At 36.1% G+C, this 24,011-nt stretch overlaps 1 protein-coding gene across 1 annotated transcript in view; it reads left to right on the top strand.

Annotated features, from left to right (window-relative positions):
• The window catches only part of chn2 (chimerin 2), a 120,380-nt gene extending 97,545 nt beyond the window's left edge, over positions 1–22,835 (top strand). Inside the window, exons 8-13 of the mRNA XM_056474773.1 lie at positions 3,665–3,749; positions 15,301–15,474; positions 19,230–19,307; positions 19,505–19,642; positions 21,784–21,889; positions 22,280–22,835. Of these exons, the coding sequence (XP_056330748.1) occupies positions 3,665–3,749; positions 15,301–15,474; positions 19,230–19,307; positions 19,505–19,642; positions 21,784–21,889; positions 22,280–22,451 (753 nt within the window). The 3' untranslated portion in view covers positions 22,452–22,835. The remainder of the gene's footprint in view (positions 1–3,664; positions 3,750–15,300; positions 15,475–19,229; positions 19,308–19,504; positions 19,643–21,783; positions 21,890–22,279) is intronic.
• Positions 22,836–24,011: the final 1,176 nt, after the last annotated feature.

Genomic DNA, 24,011 nt, shown 5'->3' with positions numbered 1-24,011 from the left:
GTCACTGGCTGTCATTTTTCAAACAAGTTTTAATCTGAGCCACATTCCTCTGCCCTTGCCTAAAGTTCTTTGATCATTGCATAGGAGCAGGTGGGCAGGTTTTATGTCTTGTTTATGTTTTGTTTTATATTAATTATTATTTTAGTTTTAGTAAATTAGCCTGAAATTAAATGCTGTTTTGGTATATTTTATACTCCTTTTCTGCTTGTTTATTTATTTATTTATTTATTTATTTATTTATTTATTTATTTATTTATTTATTTATGTATTATTTATTTATTTATTTATTTATTTATTTATTTATTTATTTATTTATTATTCATTTCAGTTGTTTGTTTGTTTCATATTTTGTTTTGTTTTTTGTTTAGATTTTTGTGTATTTATTAATTAAATACACATTTTATTTATTTTTTTGTTTTGTGTTTAGTTTATATGGTTCTGCTTATTTCTTTGTTTTATATTTGGTAGCTGAAATGTTTTAGTTATCTCTTTCATGTGATGTTTTTGTTTTTGTTAAGATTTTTTGTTGTTAATGTATTTTTTTTTTTGCTATTTTTTTTACTTGTAAATTTAGATTTAAGTAAATTTTATTTTTAAACTAATTTCGAGAGAGGGGGCAGCAGTGTGCCCCGGTTTCCCACACAAGTCCAAAAACATGTGGTATATGTGAATCGGGTAAGCAAAATTTTCTGTAGCGTATGTGTGTGAATGAGTGTGTATGGATGTTTCCCAGTGGTAGGTTGTAGCTGGAAGGGCATCCGCTTCGTAAAACATATGTTGGATAAGTTGCCGCTGTGGCGACCCCTGATAAATAAAGCGATTAAGTCAAAAAAAAAATGAATGAATGAATAATTTCGAAAAGATCACATGCTTATGATTGACCACAGCTGGTCCTGCATTAGCACCAATCCCTATTCACCAATTGGTGATTTCTAACTCACTATAAATAAATGTTTCTTTTTATATAAAAACGTTTCTTACCTTAATTACCTTCATCTTAAAGAATCCCTCCTACTCCTCCCTCCTTTCCCTTGACAGGGCAGCATGAAGGCTCAGTGTTTAGTACTGTTGCCTCACAGCAAGAATGTCATTGGTTCAAATCCTTACTTGGCCAGTAGACGTTTCTGTGTGAAGCTAACATGTTCTCCATGTTATCTTATGGGTTTGTCCAAAGACATGTAACATAGGTGAAATGACCAAACCAAATTGGCACCATTGGTGAGCTCTTAATTACCAATCCCATTGCCATTAGTCATAAATAAGCAGGGGAGTTCTCGAGACCTACTGTACCTGAGCTCAAACTCCCCTCTTGCCTAACAAACACTCAGGGCTCTCTCCCGGGACAGCATGCCATAAACGCTTTATAATCAATCATCAAGCTAAGTGTGAACTCTTGAATATTATTTAAATGAGTCAATTTTCCTGGGAAAAATAAATGAATATCCCATTTAATTCCAGCGTTAATCCAGTCTGAATGAGAGACTGACTGAGTTCTGTTAGCTGTCGAGTGCAGTGAAAGATCATTTGGAAACGTTGTCATTCATTTTCTTCAGAAATTTATTATGAGCTTTTAGCTGGAAATAAATAATGATGTAGAGATGAATGTATTGTGTGCGTATGTGTGTGTGTGTGTGTGTGCGTGTGTGTGTGTGTGTGTGTGTGTGTGTATGTGCATACACTGTAAAAAATATTCATAAATTAGTAGTTTTCCATATTTTGTCATTCATGTTTTTATGCTTTGTTCTTTCAACAACTTTTGAACCTTAAGTTAAAAAAGTGACTTTTATTGACATTTTTAATCAAAGTGATATTTTGTCTGGATATTTTGAACTGCCAGTACATGTTTTGTTATTTTACAGACTTATTTCTCTCTATATTATTTATTTTACACTATATTATTTCAAACTACTAAAATGTCAATAAAAGTCACTTTGTTAAACTGTAGAGTTGAATTTTCAACATAAGAAGTCGACAGAGCAAAGATCAAGGTCCCATAATGCAATTCACAACCATAAATAAATGGAAAAACTTGTTAATTAACAGATATTTTGTACAGGGTATATGAAAATGTCTTCAAAAATATATAAAACCCAGTCATTTTTAATCTTGTGGGGACAATGTTCTGGTCCTCATGAGGAAAATAGCTGATAAATCATGCAGAATAAAACATTTAGTAATTCTGCAAAATGTTTTCTGTCATAGTGGGATTTAGAGAGTGTAAAAGAGTTCATAAATGAAAGAGTATAAATAGGTTTGTGTATGTGTGTCAAGGTTAGGTTTTGCATTTTTTAATTATTTATTTTCATTTACTTCAATTATTTGCTTTTCATTTACGCTTTAGTTCATTTACGTTTTAGTTCATTTACATTTTAGTTCATTTAAGTTTTAGTTCATTTACAGTTTAGTTCATTTAAGTTTTAGGTCATTTAGTTAATGGTTTTGTTAAGGGTCATGTCCATGTTCACATGTACACAGATATTTTATTATCAGTTATCCCTGCTTTTATTGAAAACAGAAAAAAATCTCTGTCCACTTTTTCTGCTGTATATGTGATGTTTGGGATGCAATAACAATTATTAGCACTTAATAATTGTTATTGCATCCCAATCATCACATATAATATTTACTTTTTGCGAAAAAAAAACTATGACTGATTTGAGTGATTTAATAATAAAAAGTTGCTGTGTAAGTTTTTTTTTTTCTGATAAGTTTCAAAATCCTGATCTTGTGTTTTCATCAGTCTTTCATCAGTCATCAGTCAATACTGTTGTATTATGAAGAAAATGTACATGCATGTGAATGCATGCATGTTGCCTTTTATGTGAACTCTTTATTTTTTATGGGGTAGTTTTTTTCACTTATTTGACAGATGCTCTGTAAATTGCGTAGCATTCCCTGAATTTAAATGACATGCAAAATAAACACATTATATTACAATGTGTTGTAATTTTGTTTTCTGGAAGGATACAAAGTACATAAACTGATTTGTCAGACAGAACACATGTTATTATGTTAATTTTCAGGTTGTTTTAGTGTTGGTAATGTCCCAGGTTGTACACTACCTGACAAAAGTCTCGTCATCAATCCCAGTTGTAAGAGCAACAATTAATAACTTGACTTTTTGTTGATCATTTGGAAAAGTGGCAGAAGGTAGATTTTTCAGATGAATCATCTGTTGAATTGCATCCCAATCATCATAAATACTGCAGAAGACCTATTGGAACATGCATGTACCCAAGATTCTCACAGAAATCAGTCAAAATTGGTGAAGGAAAAAATATGGTTTTATATATATAAATAAGATAAATATATTTATAAGATAAATGTGGTATGTACTGAAATAAGTATGTTTTAAATGTTTGTAGTTGTTTAATTCAAACTGAAACAATTAAAAGTGTAATGTCTGTTGCGTATGTATTGAGATTAATCAGGATTTAAAGTAGTTATTAATTGACTTATTGTGTAATTAAGTTACATTTAAGACAAAGTAATTAGAATAGTATTGTAAATGCAATTTTAATGATGTAATCAGTAATTAATAAATATTTTAAAGAAACTTACCAACACAGTTTTTGAACCATTAGTTTTTGCTTACTAAAATTAACTTGGTGCATGTATAGAGTCTGTGTTTTGACTTCCAGTTATTGCTGTGTTTTTGGTGCAGGTGCACACGTTCAGAGGGCCGCACTGGTGTGAATACTGCGCTAACTTCATGTGGGGTCTCATCGCTCAGGGCGTCCGTTGTTCAGGTAACCCTCCACCACACAAACACAAATGAATGATAGCATTGTCTATCCAATTACGACTAAAAGCTTTTGTCTTGCAACAATGCCTGAAGAAATTCAGCAGAAAGTGCTGTGGAAACCTGCGGCGAAATACTGAAAGTGAGACGCAGGACAATAAGGGTTTTAACTAGTATGCTGATTTGTGGGTATTTTGCATTCCTGAATGACACCTGGTCCAAACCAGTCGAGTGTCTTTTGTTGAGTGTTGACTATTTATAGTGGTGCACACTGTATACACTATTAAGTGCTGTGAGACAGACACACCCGGGTACACATAAACACACATTAACACATGCACGGTGCACACACAACCTGCACTTAATGTTAAAAAAGTATTGGTTGTTATTACTGTAAGTAGAAGTGATGCAGATGAGTTATACTATAATATTGAAGCAGCAAGCAGTGATGAAAGGGACCTCTCACCTGGGCTCACTGTGGCCCAGTGGCCTTAGGATGACAGAGAACAGTGGACAATATTAATTTAAGCTAAAAGATATATTAAAAATCTGAAAAAAATCACAGATTTATGCCAAGCTTCCTCCTGTGGCGCTATAACTGTGACTAAATATTGGCATGTAGATGTCCCCAGGAGAGGAATTTTATCAACCATGTGAAGTTTCAGGCACATCGGACATTGTGTGACTGAGTTATAAGTACTTACTCCTCCATGGCGAAACACAGAGGTTTGACAGGCCGACACGAACACGCCCTTCGGAGAAAACTCTAGATCAGGTGGCACTATAACTGTAACTGGATATTGGCATGTAAACGTGTTCAAGTCAGCACTCTTATCATATGTTTGAATTTTGAGGTGGATTGGACAATGCACGCCTGAGTTATACCAACTTCCTGTTTCATAGCGAAACATCAAAGTTTGAGAGGCTGCCACGGACATGGCCTTCGACAAAAACTCTAGATCTTCGCAATTTAACATCACCAAGGCCTTTAGATGGCAATACCCAATTTTGATAAAATCTCTAGGAGGAGTTCGTTAAAATACGCCTGGAAATGGCACAAACGGCACTTTTTCGGCACAGGAAGTAAAAATATCCAACTTTCTGTTGGGTTTGAGATTTCGCTCCAAAAAACTTTTTGTAGGTATTGGCATGTTTTATGTGTGTGCCAATTTTCGTGCTTGTGCGTGAAACGTAGCTCGAGGGCCAGTCCATCAAATGTGTATAGGTCATTTTGCCACACCCACTTCCGATCCCCTAACAAACGTAAATTTTCACCCCTTCTGGAGCGTATGCTAAGTTTTGTGAGTTTTCGGGCATGTTTAGACCCTCAAAATTGCAATTCATTCTAAAGATGAAGAAGAAGAAAAAGATTAAACAGAGCAATTCCAATAGAGCATACGCACCATTTCGGTGCTCTGTCCCTAATAAAATTATTATTGTTTGAAATTGTTCATGTTTGATCACAGCACTAGTGATAAAGTTGTGTTAAATTGATAACTCAACTAAAAATTGGAAATGATGCACTGTCATTTTATTTTCGGCTTAGTCCCTATATTAATCTGGGGTCACCACAGCGGAATGAACCGCCAACTTATCCAACATTTGTTTTATGCAGTGGATGCCCTTCCAGCTGCAACCCATCACTGGGAAACACATACACACTTATTCACACACACATACACTACAGACAATTTAGCCTACCCAATTCACCTGTACCGCATGTTTGGACTATGGCGGAAACCGGGATGTACTCAATTATACTGAGCACTGTATATTTGTGACAAAATATTACGTATTTCACACTGGATGAAAGATCATCATCTTCAACTTAACCTCGCGAAAATGGAAATGCTTGAAGTTTCTGCCAACCCGACTCTACACCATCACTTTTCAATCAAGATGGATGAGGCAACCATTACTGCATCCAAAATGGTAAAAAGCCTTGGAGTAACGATTGATGACCAACTAAACTTCTCTGACCACATTTCTAGAACTGCTCGATCTTGCAGATTCGCACTCTATAACATTAGAAAGGTCCGACCCTTCATATCTGAACATGCAGCTCAACTTATTGTTCAAGCTCTTGTTCTCTCCAAACTGGATTATTGCAACTCTCTACTAGCCGGGCTTCCAGCTAATTCTATCAAACCTCTTCAGCTGCTTCAGAACGCAGCAGCACGAGTGGTCTTTGATGAACCCAAAAGAGCACATGTCACTCCGCTACTCACCCGTTTGCACTGGCTGCCAGTTGCTGCTCGCATCAAACTCTTGGAGAGATTTAGCATGGTAACGAATATGTATATGGCAATGTTGATGTGTTTGGCCTTGGTGGCATAAGCTATGTTGCCATTCAAAGATACTAATTAAATTTATGCGCAAAACAGGAATATCGCATAAAAGATGTGCGAATAAAGCAGCTTTTCCATCCAATGAGTCAAAGAGAGCAAAATTGACACTTCCTGATTAAGTGGCGGCAAATATCAAGTGGAATTAAAATGGAATTTATTGAGGTAGGAGAAGCTGCGTGAATCTTTTCATTAATTGATAAATTATTTGCGCCTTAGAAGACAATGCTGACATGCAATGAACATGTGGTGGTGTTTGAAGGTGTGAGACGTGGAGCACAGATGCTCTTGACAGTTCTGGAGGTATTTAATAATATAATAACACTAATACTGAGATAGTTAAGGTGTTTTAGAATGAACAAAACAACATTTCAGATGTTTTACAGTATGGTCAACCTGCTGGTTTGTCCATTCACACACATTTTTGTCATCACATCATCTCTTATAACAAAATCACGTGACTTTTTTTTAATGCGAAAACTGGAATTTGTTCAGTAAAAGTGTTTCCATCGTAGTTTATGCGCATCTTTTCTTCTCAAATAAAAAGTTTATCCTACTCAGTTATGCGCATTTTCAAAATTGATACGCTTCTTGGCTTTCCATCAACTGTTTTTTATGTACATATCAAAAATGCCATAGCTATACATAGCTATAACATGTAGCAATAGCTATAGATCTGCTATGCTGCTGCTGCTGGTTGGATTATTAACGCAGAGCAAATACCAAGACTTGCTAATGCCAGTTTATCCACACATATGCAGTTTGAGAATATAACATGCTGCTCCTGCAAACATAATACATATGTAATCCCCGTAGCAGATCTAAACACAAGTGGAGCTGGGGCTGAGGAGGGTCTCTGGAAATGCTCTGCAACATTACAGTGTAGAACAACACTGAAGCAAGCCCATTGGCTGCTGAGGAAACAGCAACCAATCTTCTATGGTTAATGAAGTAGGAGCAAATTAGGTGACCTTTCAAAGAATTTCATGAAAGAACGTGTATTTATTTTGTTTGCTTGCTTAAATCAAGTGTCTTCAATACAGGATGTTCCTATGTGCCCCGGATCAGCGAATGCACCTTAATTGCATGATTACAGGTTTGGTCAGAGTGGCTGCTTATTGTATGACAGCACTTTCACAAAACACTCCCGTACACAATCTCAATCCAGTCAAAAGGCTTTTCTGTTGGCTTTTCTCACTGTAAACGGCCTCATCATCCATTCGGGCCATTATTCAAGCCACACAGGAGCCTCTCTTATTTCACAGGGGCCCCGGGGCAAAACCAGTGTCATCAGACTCATTGAGAATTAGAGCACAGTTGAATGTGTCCCCAGGCCCTCGTGAAGGAGCACAGACTGTTTTTCTTTTTTGTCTTCTATTTTTTTCCTCCTCTGTGGGCTAAAGATGTAAAGGAGGGGTCCAGGCAGGCTGTAAAACAGACAGTGAGTGTGATTTATGGGATGGCAGAAGATGAGGAACAGTGGGACGGCGTGAGGGAAACAGACCACCCTAGTGCCACATTCCTCCTCATACAGCAACAAACCGACTATCAGGCCAGATTATATTACAGCTCAAATGACACAAAATATAATCGTTTTTATGGTACAGTTTATACACATTTGAGGCATTAGCAACTCAGTTAAAGGAATAGTTCACCCAAAAATGAATATTTGCTCATTTATTCAGTGGGTCCAAACATATATAAATTTCCCTTTCCTACTTTCATAATAGGAAAAACAAATACTGTGGAAGGTTTCCAACATTTTTCTATAGAATTTATTTTGTGTTCAGCAGAAAAATAAATTCAAACAGGATTGTGACAACCCTGCAGGCACAGGACGTCAACATGACGTCATGCTGACATTGACCCCAATGTACCCCAACGTTGTGGGGATGTTGTATTTTGTTTGGAAATAAAAATCGGGTTGACGTCAGAACCCAATGTCAGGCTGACGTCAATGTCAAACCTCCAACCTAAAATCAACCAAATATCAACGTCTAATCATGTTACACCTCGACGTTGTGTGGATGTTACCACTATGACATCTATCAGATGCTGGATTTTGGTCACTTTCCAACACAACCTAAAATCAACCAAATATCAATGTAATTTGTTGCCCTTAGACGGTGGCTTAACATTGAATTTTGTTCACCTGATGTCATGATCTAAATCCAACCTGATATTAACATCTTATAATGTTGTGTGCCTGCTGGGAAGGAAAAAGTTGAGTAAAAGGTAACCGAATTTTGTTTTAGGTAAACTAAAAGAAGATTATTTTCAATAATGTAAAGAACATTGTGTAGAAGGAAAAGTTTCAGTAGATGTCAAAGGTTCTTGATGAATCCATCAATGCTAATAAAGAAGCATTATGTTATATAACTTGTAAACAGTACTTTAATCTCACACAAAAATACAAACTCTGTCACTTCACATCTTCAAGCGTGCGTGATTTTTGATTATTTTAAAGAACATAAGCGCTATATTGAAAACTGTTTAGGACCTCAATGGGCTATGTGCACAGCTAGTGTTTTTCAGCCAATGATGAACATCCAGTGAAAGGTTTATGTGACTATTTTCAATTTCATAAGCTTCCTTTTACAGCATCGATGTTGTAATGTAATTACAATATAATCAGTTAAATAGACTTAAGCATCCATTTGGTTGTTAAAGCATAAGAAGAGACAAAAGACAGGCAATACAGGTTTAAATGCAGGGACCTTCATTAGCAGCAGCCTAGAGCAAAAACTCCATTAAAAAAATACTGGGGTAAAATTAATTTCCATATTTTAAAGACATGGTGTGGAAAACTCGAAATTAATGCAATGCTTCTTGTTTGGTCTGATCCCCACTTTATATCGTATCTCAGCCAGGCAGTGATGATCGCTGCATTTTACGCAGCAATTTCACCACAATTCAATGCACCAGTCCATGTGCATACTGTAAACCCCATTGGTAAATTCCATGTCATGATACCCAATGCATCAACAGATTGAACTTTACTTAACAGTGAACCTACACCAGAGTTCTATGACTAATATATATAATTCTATAATGGCCATTCTGACTGTTCATATAACACTGTAGCAAATTAATTAAATAGTTATCCTAAAAATACAATCTTTTTTTGTAATAGAGCCAATAATTGTGTACAAGTTAGTTACTAGACCGCCTATATGAAGCTAGGTATCTAACTTTGTCTGGCAAGTGGCAAAGCAAATCTTTTCTCTGCAGTGAAAGTTGTATTTGAAAGTTATGTTTTTGTTAGCAGAATGTTGCTACACTGTAAAAAAATGCATGGTTCCACACAATTCATTCATGTTGTCCCAACACAAATTGATTAAGTTAACTTAACAATTGTAACAAATGTAAGTGGATTGAACATTAAAAAAATTAAGTTGTCCCAGTGAAAGCTCAAGAATTGTGTTGTTTCAGCTCATTTTAAATAAGTTTGAACGAGAAAAAAAAATATTTTTTAGTGTAGGCAACATCAAAGACATGGGAAAAAAGTAGCAGATGTTAAAATGCATAGTCTCATATGTGTTTTGTAATTTTAATACAATAACAATGTAAGAATGAAATGAAATACACACATTTAGGAAAAGTAAGGTATTATTATGTTTTTTTAAAAAAGCTATTAAATTACGAATACATTTAAAATGGTCAATACTTGAAAGTATTAAAGGGCCCGTGAAGTGCTTTGAAATGTGCATTTGCATTCGATTTTTGACATAATCTCAACCGAAACTTGAGGAGAGGGTGGGACATAGTGTATCTCCTCCCCTTTTTAAAAAACAGCCAATTGCGTTTTGCTTTATCATCGCATTACCAGAGGTTGAGCACAAGTGCATCAAATGTGAAGCGTCTTGTAGGGGGCGGGGCATGTCAGATACTAGAGAGCATTTTGATTGGTCACGATTCGATGAGAAAGTGTAGTGTGAGTTGATGTGAAAAAAAACATTGATCCATTTAGACAGAAGTGACAAACTACAAGATTTACATGTTTATATCAGTTTTATATTTTCTAAACATGCAGCTGGAAGGGCATTCGCTGCATAAAACATGTTGGATAAGCTTGCAGTTAATTCGGCTGTGTGACCCCAGATTAATAAAGGGACTAAGCCGGAAAGAAAATGAATGAATGAATGAATCTTCTAAACACAAATTTTGTCACTGTTTTGGAGCACACTAGCTTACAGATATCCTAAAAACTAACAATACTGATTCTAACATCGGAAAAAAAACATCCTCCAAAAAAAAAAAAAACAGTAAAAAACATTTACATACAAGCTTCTAAGTGCCATCTGTAAATTTCTTGTAAAATGAGCATTTTTCTGTGTTGGTTGAGTAATTTCCCTTTTTATGGAGATGAATAGGTTCTTTTCATTGCCTTTGAAGTGAAATAGCTGAGCAAAATGCTCATTTTACACCAAAGAATGTTTTAGAGGGCACTTTAAGGCTTCTGCATCAGAACTATTCATATTTACTGAAATGTCGCTCCCGGCACCCTGGACCTCATAGGGTTTTTGTTTAATTGTTGCAATGGCATTTTTAACTTATTTTTACTTTAAAGCAAAGAGCAACAACAAAAAGAACTTTGTTGTGAAATATATCATAGCACTGAATCATGTTCAGTCTCTTGTCAGTAACAAGCAACAAGTTTTTGGCTGCAGTTTACTTAACAGCCATCAGTGTCGCTAAATAAAGATTTTGAATTCTACATTCATTCATTCATTTTCTTTTTGGCTTAGTCCCTTTATTAATCTGGGGTCGCCACAGCAGAATGAACTGCCAACTTATCCAGCATGTTTTATGCAGCGGATGTCCTTCCAGCTGCAGCCCAGCACTGGGAAAAACCCATACACTCTCATTCACACACATACACTACGGACAATTTAGTTAATTCAATTCACCTATACCGCATATCTTTGGACTGTGGGGGAAACCAGAGCACCCGGAGGAAACCCAGGCGAACACGGGGAGAACATGCAAACTCCACACAGAAATGCCAACTGACCCAGCCGGGGCTTCAACCAGCGACCTTCTTGCTGTGGGGCGATTGTGCAACTCACTGCATCACTGTGATGCCAAATAATAACCACTACATCCAAAAATTCTTAATTCTCAATCAGTTGTTTTTCAATTCAGCAGATCTTCATCCAACTCAATAACATGACCCAGATACACACCTGTATGCACATATACTGTTTAAATGTGTGTTTGTGTATGAAGGGCCGCTGGCAAACACACCCAGAGTCACTCAAGATTACGCTCTCAGGTTGACAGAGACACAAACACACTGCAGCAGCATGTGACAGATATATTTTTTCCCACCCAGCTTGACTGACACCTGTCTCTGCACATATACTTTACTTTGATACACCCTTCATCAGACCCCTAGACACGCACACACATACATGTTGGGTTTTTATGTTTTATTGGGACTTCCCATAGACAAGGATTTTGAAATTGTACAAACTGTGTATTTTGTCCTGTGACCCCAACCCTTTCCACACTCCTGGATCAAAACAAGCGCAAGCTGCCAGATTGAGGACAGGAGCATGTAATTAAACCGTGATCTAAATAAAAGCAACAGCACACGATAGAATAGTTCCATATTAAAAGGAGTTTTTGCCCTAACCAACGCCTCAAATTGATATATTAGAAATGGCTTCTATTTCTCACAGATGAACAACAGATAACTTTGACAATGATCACCTCAGATAAACCTCATGTGCTTTATTCAGTGTTAAATGCTAACAAAGTGAGTTTGAATGTCATTTTACATTACGTTTATTGCCATACTACTGAAAGCAGCAGCAGATCCTTGTTGACCCCAGATCTTGAAAATAAAATAAAATAAACACATATGAGTGATTCAGCATGTACATTTAATAATGTTAAAAAGGTTTAATATGTAATAATTAGATTATAAACCTTACCATTTCAGGAGTGAGTGCACTATTCTGTGCTTCTGAATGGTTTTATTTAAAGTTCTGTCATGTTTTGTCAAGTGCAAACAGCCAAATTACTTATCATTGCATATCTCGTCACGTAGTGTGTGTTAGGACACACGTTTACAACTTAAGCTGTTCACCTAATGTTAATGCTCGTAATATTTATATTATTTGCTAATTAATAACCACCTCATGTGGTACTCTGAATCTGTGTCTTATTTCAGAGTCTTCTACTGTCCACCGGAGGTCGCATTTCGGTCGTGGAATATTACCAAACAAAGACGGATGTTCCAGCATGGAAAACACATTTTTAAATCAGAATATCTGACTTTAGCATTGTTTTTTAAGATAAACAAGAACACCTCTTAGTATGTAAATCTGTTGTTGTCATCACGTTTCCTCACGTGCCGCTGTGTGTGTGTGTATGGAGTTTCTGTGCGTTTCATCATGGCAAGAGAAGGAGATACAGCGCATTGCCGTCAGTGTTTCAATAGACACAAAAACATAACGAATGCCTTTTTTGTTGTTGTTGCAAGGATAGCCTAGATCAGTGGTCACTAATAGCCAGATCGAGGTCCGTGTTCGGACTCAGAAGCGCCTCATACATACGCGGACATACAGCAGGTCTGTTACTTTAGTCCCGTTTCCGCTGGGTGTACTTCCGCACAAGATCACTCCCGCTATTTACTCTGTTTACCTGCTGTCTGCTAAGAACATTTTCTTCTCGATGTACTGTTCCCTCTTAATTCACTACGATGTTGCTACGTGAAACAGAGCTCTCTGGAGTCATAATAAAATCATAAAGAAATCATAAATAAAAATGCGTTGTTGCCTTGGTAAAGCAAGCATAATGTAAACAGAAGTAATCAATACTTTAAAAGTGCTCAGTTACTAAGATGTGTTGACATCATTATTATCTGCATAATTGCTTGAGACTGTTGAGTCGATATGTAAAATAGAAAAAGGGGAAATTTAAGCTTTTTCCCTCTTTATTTTTCTTAAGCTTTTTACTTGAACATACAATTTTCAAAATGCCCTATTTTATTTAACTAATGCGAGAACATGCACATCTACAGTCATATGTGTGAAGCTGTCTGGTGTTTGTTAACCAATAAATATGTTTATTATTCTTTGAACTGTTCTGTATGCAGTTTTTTTTCTAAGGATAGCACAAACCGTACCGACGATTTCGTCGACCCTAAAATTGTGATACACCAAACCATGAGTAGATTGAACCATTGCACCCCTAGTTAATACACTGTCATGGTAACACATATGACTCTAAAGTGCAAAAAAATGTTGTTTATCAACATTTGGTGTAACATGAAACCCTAAAAAGAACCATAGTAATTTAACAAAAGTCAGTTTATGGTTATCCACTGTATATATTAAAGGCCATGGATGATGAAAATCATCTTTTGGAAGCTGTTAGGACAGAACTGTGTGTAGGTATAGTGTGTCCACGGGCATATTGGGGTGATAGAAACACAATAAGTCTCCTTTTTTGAAATTACCTGACATTAAATTAGTACCCAAATCCCTCCCATTTTGTGGCCCACCGCACATGACGTAGGAGTCCCTGCCCACTGAATTGATTGACAGCCGCATATTAACATGTCTCTGTAGTACCGCATATAATCATATAAACTAGACAGGTTGTACTCAAAGCAACTGGGATTAAAAGATCTGTTCAGCTCTCTGTGATCATCAGTCATCATCAAATGTTTGTTATTAATTTTATCGATTTTACCATCTTTTCTTTATCACCACAAGCACAGGTCAGTACAATTATAAAAGAAGACACTTCAATCCCGGTTTGTGGACTTTAAATCTGTTTTTTTTTTGTGCATTAACATAATGAATATCCATACAGCGGTGGATTTTAATGTCACATTTGCCATCCTGTCACATTTGCCATGCAAAAACAGTGCAAAGTTAAACGCGCGCTGTGTGTGTGTGTGTGTGTGTGTGTGTATCCGTTGGGTCCGTTACTTTGTAACATCATTGTGTGTGACTCATCTTTGCAACTCCACAACAAATACATCAAATAATCATTGGGAAAGTTCTTACTGTAGTATTTCTCACAAACGTTACATGAGATCTGCTTCCTTTATGTCTGTCACTGTGCTGTTTATCAAGGGCCGGCACGTCCAGAACATAGGACCTAGAGGAGACCTAGGCATAAGACTGAGGGCGGTAAACCAAACCCCACCCCAGGGCGGCAGAATAGTGAGGGCGGCAAACAGTTTGATGTGAAAGTGAGATCCTCACCTCTGCGACATAACCCCCCCCCCCCCCCCCCTCAATACACTCCGCGACCCCCCCCCACTTCATGAACAGGTCACTTTCGTTTTCACTTTCAGGTTGAGGGCGGCGTGATGCGTGATAATCCTTTGCCTAGAGAAGTAGTTCAGCTTGCTCAGGCCCTATAGCCTGTTTATCTGACGCAGCCGAGGTGGAGATTGAGGCACACTCTGAGAGGCGCGTGGGAATGGTGGGCAGAGAGAACTAGCATTCAAGGCACAGGCAACAAAAAACAGCTACATTGTGTTCATAGGAGAAAATCCAATATTCTGAAAGGTATAAATAATCTGATGGGTGTTTTGAGCTGAAAAGTTACAGACACATTCTGGAGACACAAAAGACTTATCTTAAAAATCATGAAAAAGGGGTAAAATAGGTGTCCTTTAAGCAAAATTACTGTTAACCAGGTAACAAATTTGTATTGTGGAATATTTGCAGTTTTTTACTGTTAAAATCAAGACTGAAAATTACTGAAAATATAATGGCATGTGCTATAATCCGCTCATCTAATGATTGAACAGTGAATTATTGTTGATGGAAAAAGAGGAGATTGAAATTGAGTTAAAGTGAGAAAAACTATCCTGAATTTTTGTTATAATTCGCTGAATTGTGCTGTTTATTCATTCTGTTTATACTGGTACAGCAGACCTGTCGAGTTTGTGTTTGTGTCAAGCCATTTTTATCAACAAAACTAAGACTATCTCACAGAAAACATATTGCAGTTTTACACTTTCAGGATACTTCATTCTGTGTAATTTAAATTCTCCATTCTCAAGGGACCAAAAATGTCGTCACATGATCAAAAATTACTGACGTTGCTTAATATACATAAGGAAACAGTTGGTCTCCAAAACATAGTGATTACTAGGACCACACACATGCGGTCCAATCTCTTGGAGTCAGTCATTTTGTCAGGGTCATGCTCTTCTAACCTTCTGACCTGTTACCCCTGCAGACTGTGGACTCAATGTGCACAAACAGTGCTCCAAACTGGTGCCCAGTGACTGTCAGCCAGACCTGCGCAGGATCAAGAAGGTTTTCAGCTGCGATCTCACCACACTGGTCAAAGCACACAACACACCACGGCCCATGGTTCTGGACATGTGTATCAGAGAGATCGAACACAGAGGTACTGAAATGCTGTTCTACTCTGACATTTCTTTAGCAGCTGTGGCCTTCAGAGCAACACTTCATCACTGTCTGTCAGCGTTTAAACAGCTGCCCTTTACTCTGCTGTGAAATATCAAGACGTGCAAAAGAAGTCTTAGATACCTTAACTTAAAAAAATTCTGTCACCATTTTCTCACCTTTTACTTGCCACAAAAGAGTTTCTTTCTTCCGTCAAACACAAAAGAAGACATTTTGAAAAATGTTAAATACTGTAACCATTGACATCCATTTAATTTTTTTCCTACTATAGAAATCAATGGTTACAGGTTTTCAACTTTCTTGTAAATATCTTCTTTTGTGTTTAAAAGAAGAAAGAAACTCAGAAATAAAGGGTTGGAACCACTTGAGAATGCGTAAATAGTGTGTAACCTTTCATTTTAGGCTGAATTATCCATTTAACTACTTTAAAAAAGTGGAGAGAGAAGTTTTCGTTCTGCATTTTTTGACTTCAGGTGAGCATTTAGTTAATATATTTTAGCCATCAGTCATTGTTACCGTTTATGAAAGAAAAAACAGCACTGAACATCACAAAGAAAGAGATTACTAACATTTTTGTTAAGTTTTGTTTTCACCTTTGTTTTCATTTGTTGAATACTTTTTCCAGTCATCTTTAGTTCACTGTAAAAAATGCTGGGTTCCACACAATCTATTTGTGTTGGGACAGCATGAAAGAATTAAGATAACTTAATAGATTTTACAAATTTAAGTGAGTTGAACATAAAACAATTAAGTTGTCCTCTAAAAAGTCAAGAATTGTGCTGTTTCAGCTCATTTTAAATAAGTAGTTTGAGTGTTGGGCATTCAAGTGTGTAAGGCGATATATGGATGATCAAGAATTGCAGGTACATTTTGAGTCGCCAAGTAAAAAAAAAGCTTTAATGAAATAATTATGATTAATATACCAATTATCAAGGTATCCCTACACATAATGGACTGTCTCTTTCTCCTGAATCATATAGTCATCTTCATTTATCATGAAGTTTGATTGCCATCTTTTTGTGTGTTTACTACCTTACCATGGTTTGAAGCATATATTTTCTGTATAATTTGTAATTCAATAATACAAAAATATTTTTGTGTCTGTCCACATTCTGGTCAATTCTTATTAAAAAAACATCATCTGTAAAGCACTTAGACTGACTTTATGAGTGTGAGTTTCACTTGCACTGATGAGGACCTCTGGAAGGCATTGAGTCATGTTGTTATTGTACTCTCGATAATTTGTACAAAATGTTAAGAATACACCAATAGTGGATTCATTGAATTTCTCATTCACTTCTTGAAAACTTTAATATGATGAACGTCGATCAAATTTTGTTTTAGACATGTCATCTGGCATTTGGTTTGAGCTTAGCACCTTGGCCTAAAGACTAAACAGTGGAAATGTCAACTCTGTTATTGTCAACTCTGTTAGTGGTTTACAAAGTTGAATAATAAGTCAGTAACCAACACTTAGTAGCAGAATCAAATGTCCTCTGTCACATTTTGCATTATTTTCATTATTTTACATTAATAAGGGATTTAGTTTACTCTAAATAACGCATTTGTTGTCATTCCAGTTTAAGGAAAAGGAATGGAAAATGCTTAAAATGTACCAACAGTTCTTGAATTGTCATATGTAAAACCGTTAATATGATTGTATAAGTACACAGTAAATAAAATATTTGGTTCCACACAATTAATTTGTGTTGAGACAACATGAAGGAATTATGTTTACTTTTTCTTTTTACTAATTAAGGTTGATTGAACATGAAACAATTAAGTTGTCTCCAAAAAAAAAACTCAAGAATTGTGTTTCAGCTCATTTTAAATAAGTAGTTTGAACAAACAGAAAATGTAATATTTTTAGTGTACACTGTAAAAATGCAGGGTTCCACACAATTCATTCATGTTGTCCCAACACAAAGCAATTAAGTTAACTTAACACTTTTTACAAATTTGTGTGGATTGAACATACAAAAATTAAGCTGTCCCAATTAATGCACAAGAATTGTGTTGATTAAGCTTATTTTAAAAAAAGTAGTTTGAACAAGCAAAAAAACATTTGTTTGAGTGTAGTTATACAATGTTTTTTTATTTTGATTATAATGACAGTACACTTGTTATAAACTGTATGAGTTTCTTTTTTACTGTTGAACACACAAAAACTTTTATGTTTAAAAGCAATTTCAAGTTTTTCAATTTTTGTGAGGATCCCTGGTCTAAATTCAACTCAAGTTGAGTCGAAAGGAATGTTGTGTCTCACAGGACAATGGTGCTACATAAAGTAATCCTAAATACAAACACATCACTGGACATAAGAGCTATTTAAAAAAATTAAAAAAAGAAAAAATTCAGAGATGGGTTTCAGGCCTCATTCATATTTGGAAATAAATCAGATATAAATTATATATGTGACAATGCGACTATCGAGTAAACAGGCAGATCGGATTTATTGAAGCATTCCATTTTGTTCATTAAACGTGCGACAATGTGGTGTCCGTGGTTTAATGACGTAGAAGGAAGAGCGTGTGTGGAGACGCCGACGCGGTAAACAACAACAACCGAAGAAACATAGAAGAGGAAAGTGGCCACAATTTGGTCCCACCAGACCCGAGATCTCTCTCGTACACACAAATTCCCCTGAATTGTGGAAGACACCATATATAAACCATAGGCACAAGCTGCGATGACAGCCCTTTCCCTCCTTCTCCACCTCAAAATTATTTTAAAGTTGAGCGAACTTCGCATATTTCTCAAAAAAAGCTAAAACCAAGACAATTTCTTTAATCGTGGCTAGTTTGGTGCAGATGCTAGAACCTGCCTTTACGCATGGGTGATGTTGTAAATTGTATGACAAGAGTAAACACATGAATTGGATATGGGTCACAATTAAAAGAATGTGTAAATGAACAGGCAAAACAAATCAGATATAGGCAACAAATTGGAATTGGGCATCAAGACCTGACAGTGTAAACGTGACCTAAGAGGCATGGAGTGATTAAGAAAGTGTCTATAGAGCAAATGTGCAACCTGGTGCAAGAGTTGAGGGCTCTAACAGCCTGTGGGAAGAAGCTGTTGAGTAGTCTAGCGTTATTAAGTTATGATGATCAGCAGATGATAGATGTACTGTGCTATATGCGCCCTGCAGGCACAGGACGTCAACAGGACGTCATATTGACGTTGTACCCCAGCATACCCTAACGTCGTGAGGACATTGGATTTTGTTTGGAAATGAAAATCAGGCTGCCCTAACAACTCAACGTCAGGCTGATGTCAATGTCTAATTTCCAACCTAAAATCAACCTAAATTCAACCAACTATCAACGTCTAATCATGTTACACCTTGACGTTGTGTGGACGTTACCACTATGACATCTATCAGACATTGGATTTTGGTCCCTTTCCAACACAAAGTAAAATCAACCAAATATCAACATAATTTGACGTCGTTATTGGACGTCAAAATAACATTGTCTTTAGACGCTGGCAAGACATTGAATTTTGGTCCCCTGACGTCATGACCTAAATCTATATTAATATTAATGTCTTATGATGTTGTGTGCCTGCTGTGCAGATTATCCAATTTATCAAGGTAACAACCAGCAGATGAATTGATTATTCACTTAAAGTTGTTGGCTGCAGCCCTAGATTGATCAATATTAATTTACATGTCCACTTCCCTGCCACTGACCGCATACATCATGTAAATTCAGACTGTTTTGCTTCTTCCAGGGTTGAAATCAGAGGGTCTGTACAGAGTGTCAGGCTTCACAGAACATATAGAAGACGTCCGACTGTCCTTCGATAGAGGTGGGTATTAGAAACACTCATCATCCTTATAAAAAGCATTTAGTCTTTTTTTCCATTTGCTTACATGCTTGTGTTACAGTTCAGTAGTTTGTCATTGTTATTCTATCAATACTCAGCCTGGATGGGAAAAAACTCTTTTCCATCCAATACACTGCATTATTGGTACAATATAGTGATTCACCTGGTATTTTTAACAGATGGTGAGAAGGCAGACATCAGTGCCAATATCTACCCAGACATCAATATAATCGCTGGTGCTCTGAAGCTGTATCTGCGAGATCTGCCCATTCCAGTTATCACATACGACGTCTACTCCAGATTCATACAAGCAGCGAGTAAGAGATTTCATATCACATATTACATTCGCTAATATTGTAACTAGGTCTTGTAATCTGTGTTTTAATGATCCTTAATAATGTCTATTTGTGCTGCAGATGTAATATAGATGTAATATTAATTTCAGGTGTCTTCAGAATGTGTGTGTGTGAAGTTTTATGTCATTTTTATCTTAGCTGTAAAGCCTATTTTTGAGTGTAAACAAAAAATACATTGCTTGTGTTCGAGTCTCTAAATGCAAATGAGCTCCTGCTCCCCACCCCCTTTTTCAGAAAAAGGCAGAGTCTTTACTGCCCTTGTTTTGAATACTCTCAAGAAAAAAATTTAATATCTGGTTTAGTTTTATCGGATCTTTTGCCCTCACATGGATGAAATTGCCTTTTGAATTGCATTTGACTTCTCATGTGCTGTCTTTGAGATCACATATCCAAAGTGCATGCATACACGCACACAGAGCCAGATGAAGTGAGTATTAAGCTAAGGTTTATTTACCATCTTGTTGCTCACAAACTGCCAAATAATAAGAATATATTTTTAATGCAGTGACTTTACACTACCTGACAAAAGTCTTGTCGCTTATCCAAGTTTTAGGAACAACAAATAATAACTTGACTTCTAGTTGATCATTTGGTATCAGAAGTGGCTTATATGAAAGGCAAAGGTGTCTAGATTACGCTTATTTTCCTAAATAAAATATGACCATGCCTTGATTTTTTTATTATTTGATTAAGACAGTAGGTTCTGACTTTGCTTAGACAAAAAGCAAAGCGAATAATAAAATTGTATTAAAATACAATCTTTAAGCACATTTTAAATGTGCTTGTAAGTCAAGAATACAGCATTTGTAGCTGTAGTTTTAAACTGCTTACTGACATCTATTAATGTAGATTTGGTGCTTAACAGGTAATGAATTAACTATTTACTAATGCTTAATAAATGATTCATAGTGTGTGGTTATTATAAAGTGTTACCAAATATTGTCTTGTTTTCAGAAATATGTCGAAATTAAGTGTTTTTTTTCCTTAAAACAAGCTAATTAATCTGCCAATGGGGTAAGAAAAATAATCTTGTTTCTGCTTTGATATAAGATTAATTTGCTAACCCCAGTGGCAGATTAATTCGCATCTTTAAAGAAAAACCTCACTTCATTTTGATTTGTTATTTCTGTAAACAAGACAATATGTTTTACTTGTTTAGACTTTAGACCAGGGGTGCCCAAACTTTTTCGTATGAAGGGCCAAAAACCAAATATCTTTGAGAGTCGTGGGCCGAAAGCAAATATAACAAACTATATTACATTAAAGTTGCCATGGGTAATTTGCTAATTTATTTCATAATATTTCAATATAAATACAAAACATTACTTTAAATTGTATTATCTAATGCAGAATAACTTTTTAAATGAGAACTTATTCCAATAAAACCACTAGCCCAGCGGAATCTGCCTTAGACTTGATTTGCGTGTGAATGAGGGAGGTATGGATGTTTCCCAGTACTGGGTTGCAGCTGGAAGGGCATCCACTGTGTAAAACATATGCTGGATAAGCTGGTGGTTCATTCCACTGTGCCGACCCCTGATGAATAAACCCTGCAGGCAAAGGACATCCCCCCATGTCATGGGGTCATTGGATTTTGTTTGAAAATAAAAATTGGGTTGACGTCAGAACCCAACTTCAGGCTGACGCCAATGTCCAACCTAAACTCAACCGAATATCAACGTCTAATAATGTTACAGCTTGATGTTGTGTGGACGTTACTACTATGACATCTATCAGACGTTGGATTTTGGTTACTTTCCAACAACCTAAAATTAACCAAATATCAACATTATTTGACGTCGTTATTGGACGTCAAAATAACGTTGTCCTTAGACGCTGGCTAGACATTGGATTTTGGTCACCTGACGTCATGACCTAAATCTAACCTAATATTAACATCTTATGATGTTGTGTGCCTCCTGGGAAGACAATGGAAAATGAATGAACGAATGAATGATTATTTAGCAGCAGATACATTTGAGAAAGATGCAGATTTTTAAACTGCTCTATATGTGGTTAAACATCACCAACACATTATATTATTATTATGTATTATCTGCCCAATTCTAATGAGTTTTTTTTCCCACCTTTTTCTTGATAAGAAATAACAGATCCCGACTCCAGACTGGAGGCAGTTCACGACGGTCTCCTCCAGCTTCCTCCAGCTCACTATGAAACTCTGCGGTACCTGATGACACACCTGAAGAGGTAAAAACCACAACACATTAATCTCCCAGACATATTTACTACTCTCACAGGACTCCACATTGAGCTGATGGCTGTTCAGGTTTTTTGTTGCATTTAAGCAGTTTACCTGCGGCTTTACTCCACCAGTTTACTTCCCGTCACACTGTAATATAAAACTTCTAAGACTGATTAGGGGAAATGGGAAACCCAATATGGCACTTTTTAGGAACTATAGTACAATACCTTCAAAACAATCCTCGAGGATTTATGCTTTCCTGTAACTTGCCAAGCCAGCTTTGCCACTTTTCCCTATCAATGGAAAGTACTATATATCAATTGCCTACCTGCGTGTTTATTGCCAAAATTGTATTGTCATGCATTTTTCCACTCTTTTGTCTGTTTTTTTTCCAGGGTCACCATGTACGAGAAGGACAATTACATGAATTCAGAGAACCTCGGAATCGTTTTTGGCCCGACGCTCATGAGGCCACCGGACCTGAACACACTCACGACTCTCAACGACATGAGATACCAGAAACTGATAGTTCAGCTCCTCATTGAGCAAGAGGACATCTTGTTTTAAAACAAAACAGCTGAAATGAAGACTTCACAGACTTTAAAGAGCGTGTACATTTTTAAAAAGCGGCCACACATTTGACAAGATGTGTTTTCTCATCTGATGCTGCACTTATGTGTTTTAATGTGGTTTGACCCAGCAAACGAATTAGCCCTTTTCAAACTGTCAGTCCAAATCTGCATCGTAAAAAAAAATCTGTTAATGAATGGTTTCCGTATTTTGTGATTCACAAGTGTTTTTCTTTTATTATGGTTGTGAATTGCATCATGGGACTGTTATCTCTGCTCTGTTGACTTTTAATGTTGAAAATTCAACTCTACAGATTAATGAAATGACTTTTATTGACATTTTAGTAGTTTGAAATAATATAATGTATAGGAAATAATCTAGAGAGAGATAAGTCTGTAAAATAACAGAAAATGTACTAGCAGTTTATTACAAGGTTTTTGTTTTTTTTGTAGTGTAATATATTAACGCCCACCCAGACAATATATCACTTTAAACTATTAAAAATATTAATAAAAGTCACTTTTTCAAACATTTTAAGGTTAAAAGTGGTTGGAAGAAAGCTCAAGGTCCCATAATGCAATTCTAAAGCATAAATAAATGGGGAAAAACAAAAACTTGAATCACAAAATATGGAAAACTGTTAATTTACTGATATTTTTAACAGTGGGATTTTTGTGCACATTTGAATTGGAATCCAATCATATTTAGCAAGTTTGAAGAATTTATGAAATTATTTTTTCGAGAACTTGAGTAGTATTTTGCAAGTTTTTTCAAGTATTTTCTGCGTTATTTTTAGAAAACATGCTGAATCTTTTGGTAGAAACAAACAAGCTTATGTTGCAAAGTGAAAATTGCAGTATATTGCTATATACAACCATATAAGATCAAATCATCCAGTATTATAATTTAGTTGAACATGTTTTCATCTGCGTAGAGTGCAACAGTTGGGTGTTAAAAAAGAAAAACATTTTTCTTGGTATCACTTTATTTTGATGGTCCCTTTAACGCATTTTGTTGAATTTAAGTTACATTGCATCTACACTATTGCAAACTTTGGTGCTGTTGTTTTTCAGCATAAGCCAATTCAGATATTCCATAAAACAATATTAAAAAACACACACAAATCAGATCTCAACAACTGTGGTGCAAAGTGTGTGAGAGATTTGGACTGACAGTGTGAACGTTGTCACTCTGTATTCAGCTGTCGAGCAGAATACACAATGAATTGTGATTAATTTTGTTAAAATCAAATGATAATACTGTTTTTTTTATTCTGCTGCCAAATAAGTATAATTCTTTACTTCCCATATGAATCTATGAAAATGTCATTTTTTTCATGTCATGAACAGATATCTAGAGGGCAAAACAAGGCTTTCCTCTATTGACCGCCATTTGTTTTTATCAGGTGTACTTACAAAGTACTACAGGTACCATCGATGATGTGAACTAAAGTGCATACGGAAAGTATTCATAGCGCTTCACTTTTTCCACATTTTTTTCTGTACAGCCTTAATCTCAAAATTCTACACACAACACCCCATAATGACAATGTGAAAA

This window comes from Danio aesculapii, chromosome 16 (assembly GCF_903798145.1).
Source record: "Danio aesculapii chromosome 16, fDanAes4.1, whole genome shotgun sequence".
Lineage (NCBI taxonomy): Eukaryota > Metazoa > Chordata > Actinopteri > Cypriniformes > Danionidae > Danio > Danio aesculapii.
Note: the sequence above shows the minus strand (reverse complement) of the source record. Positions and strands in the feature narration are given on the sequence as shown.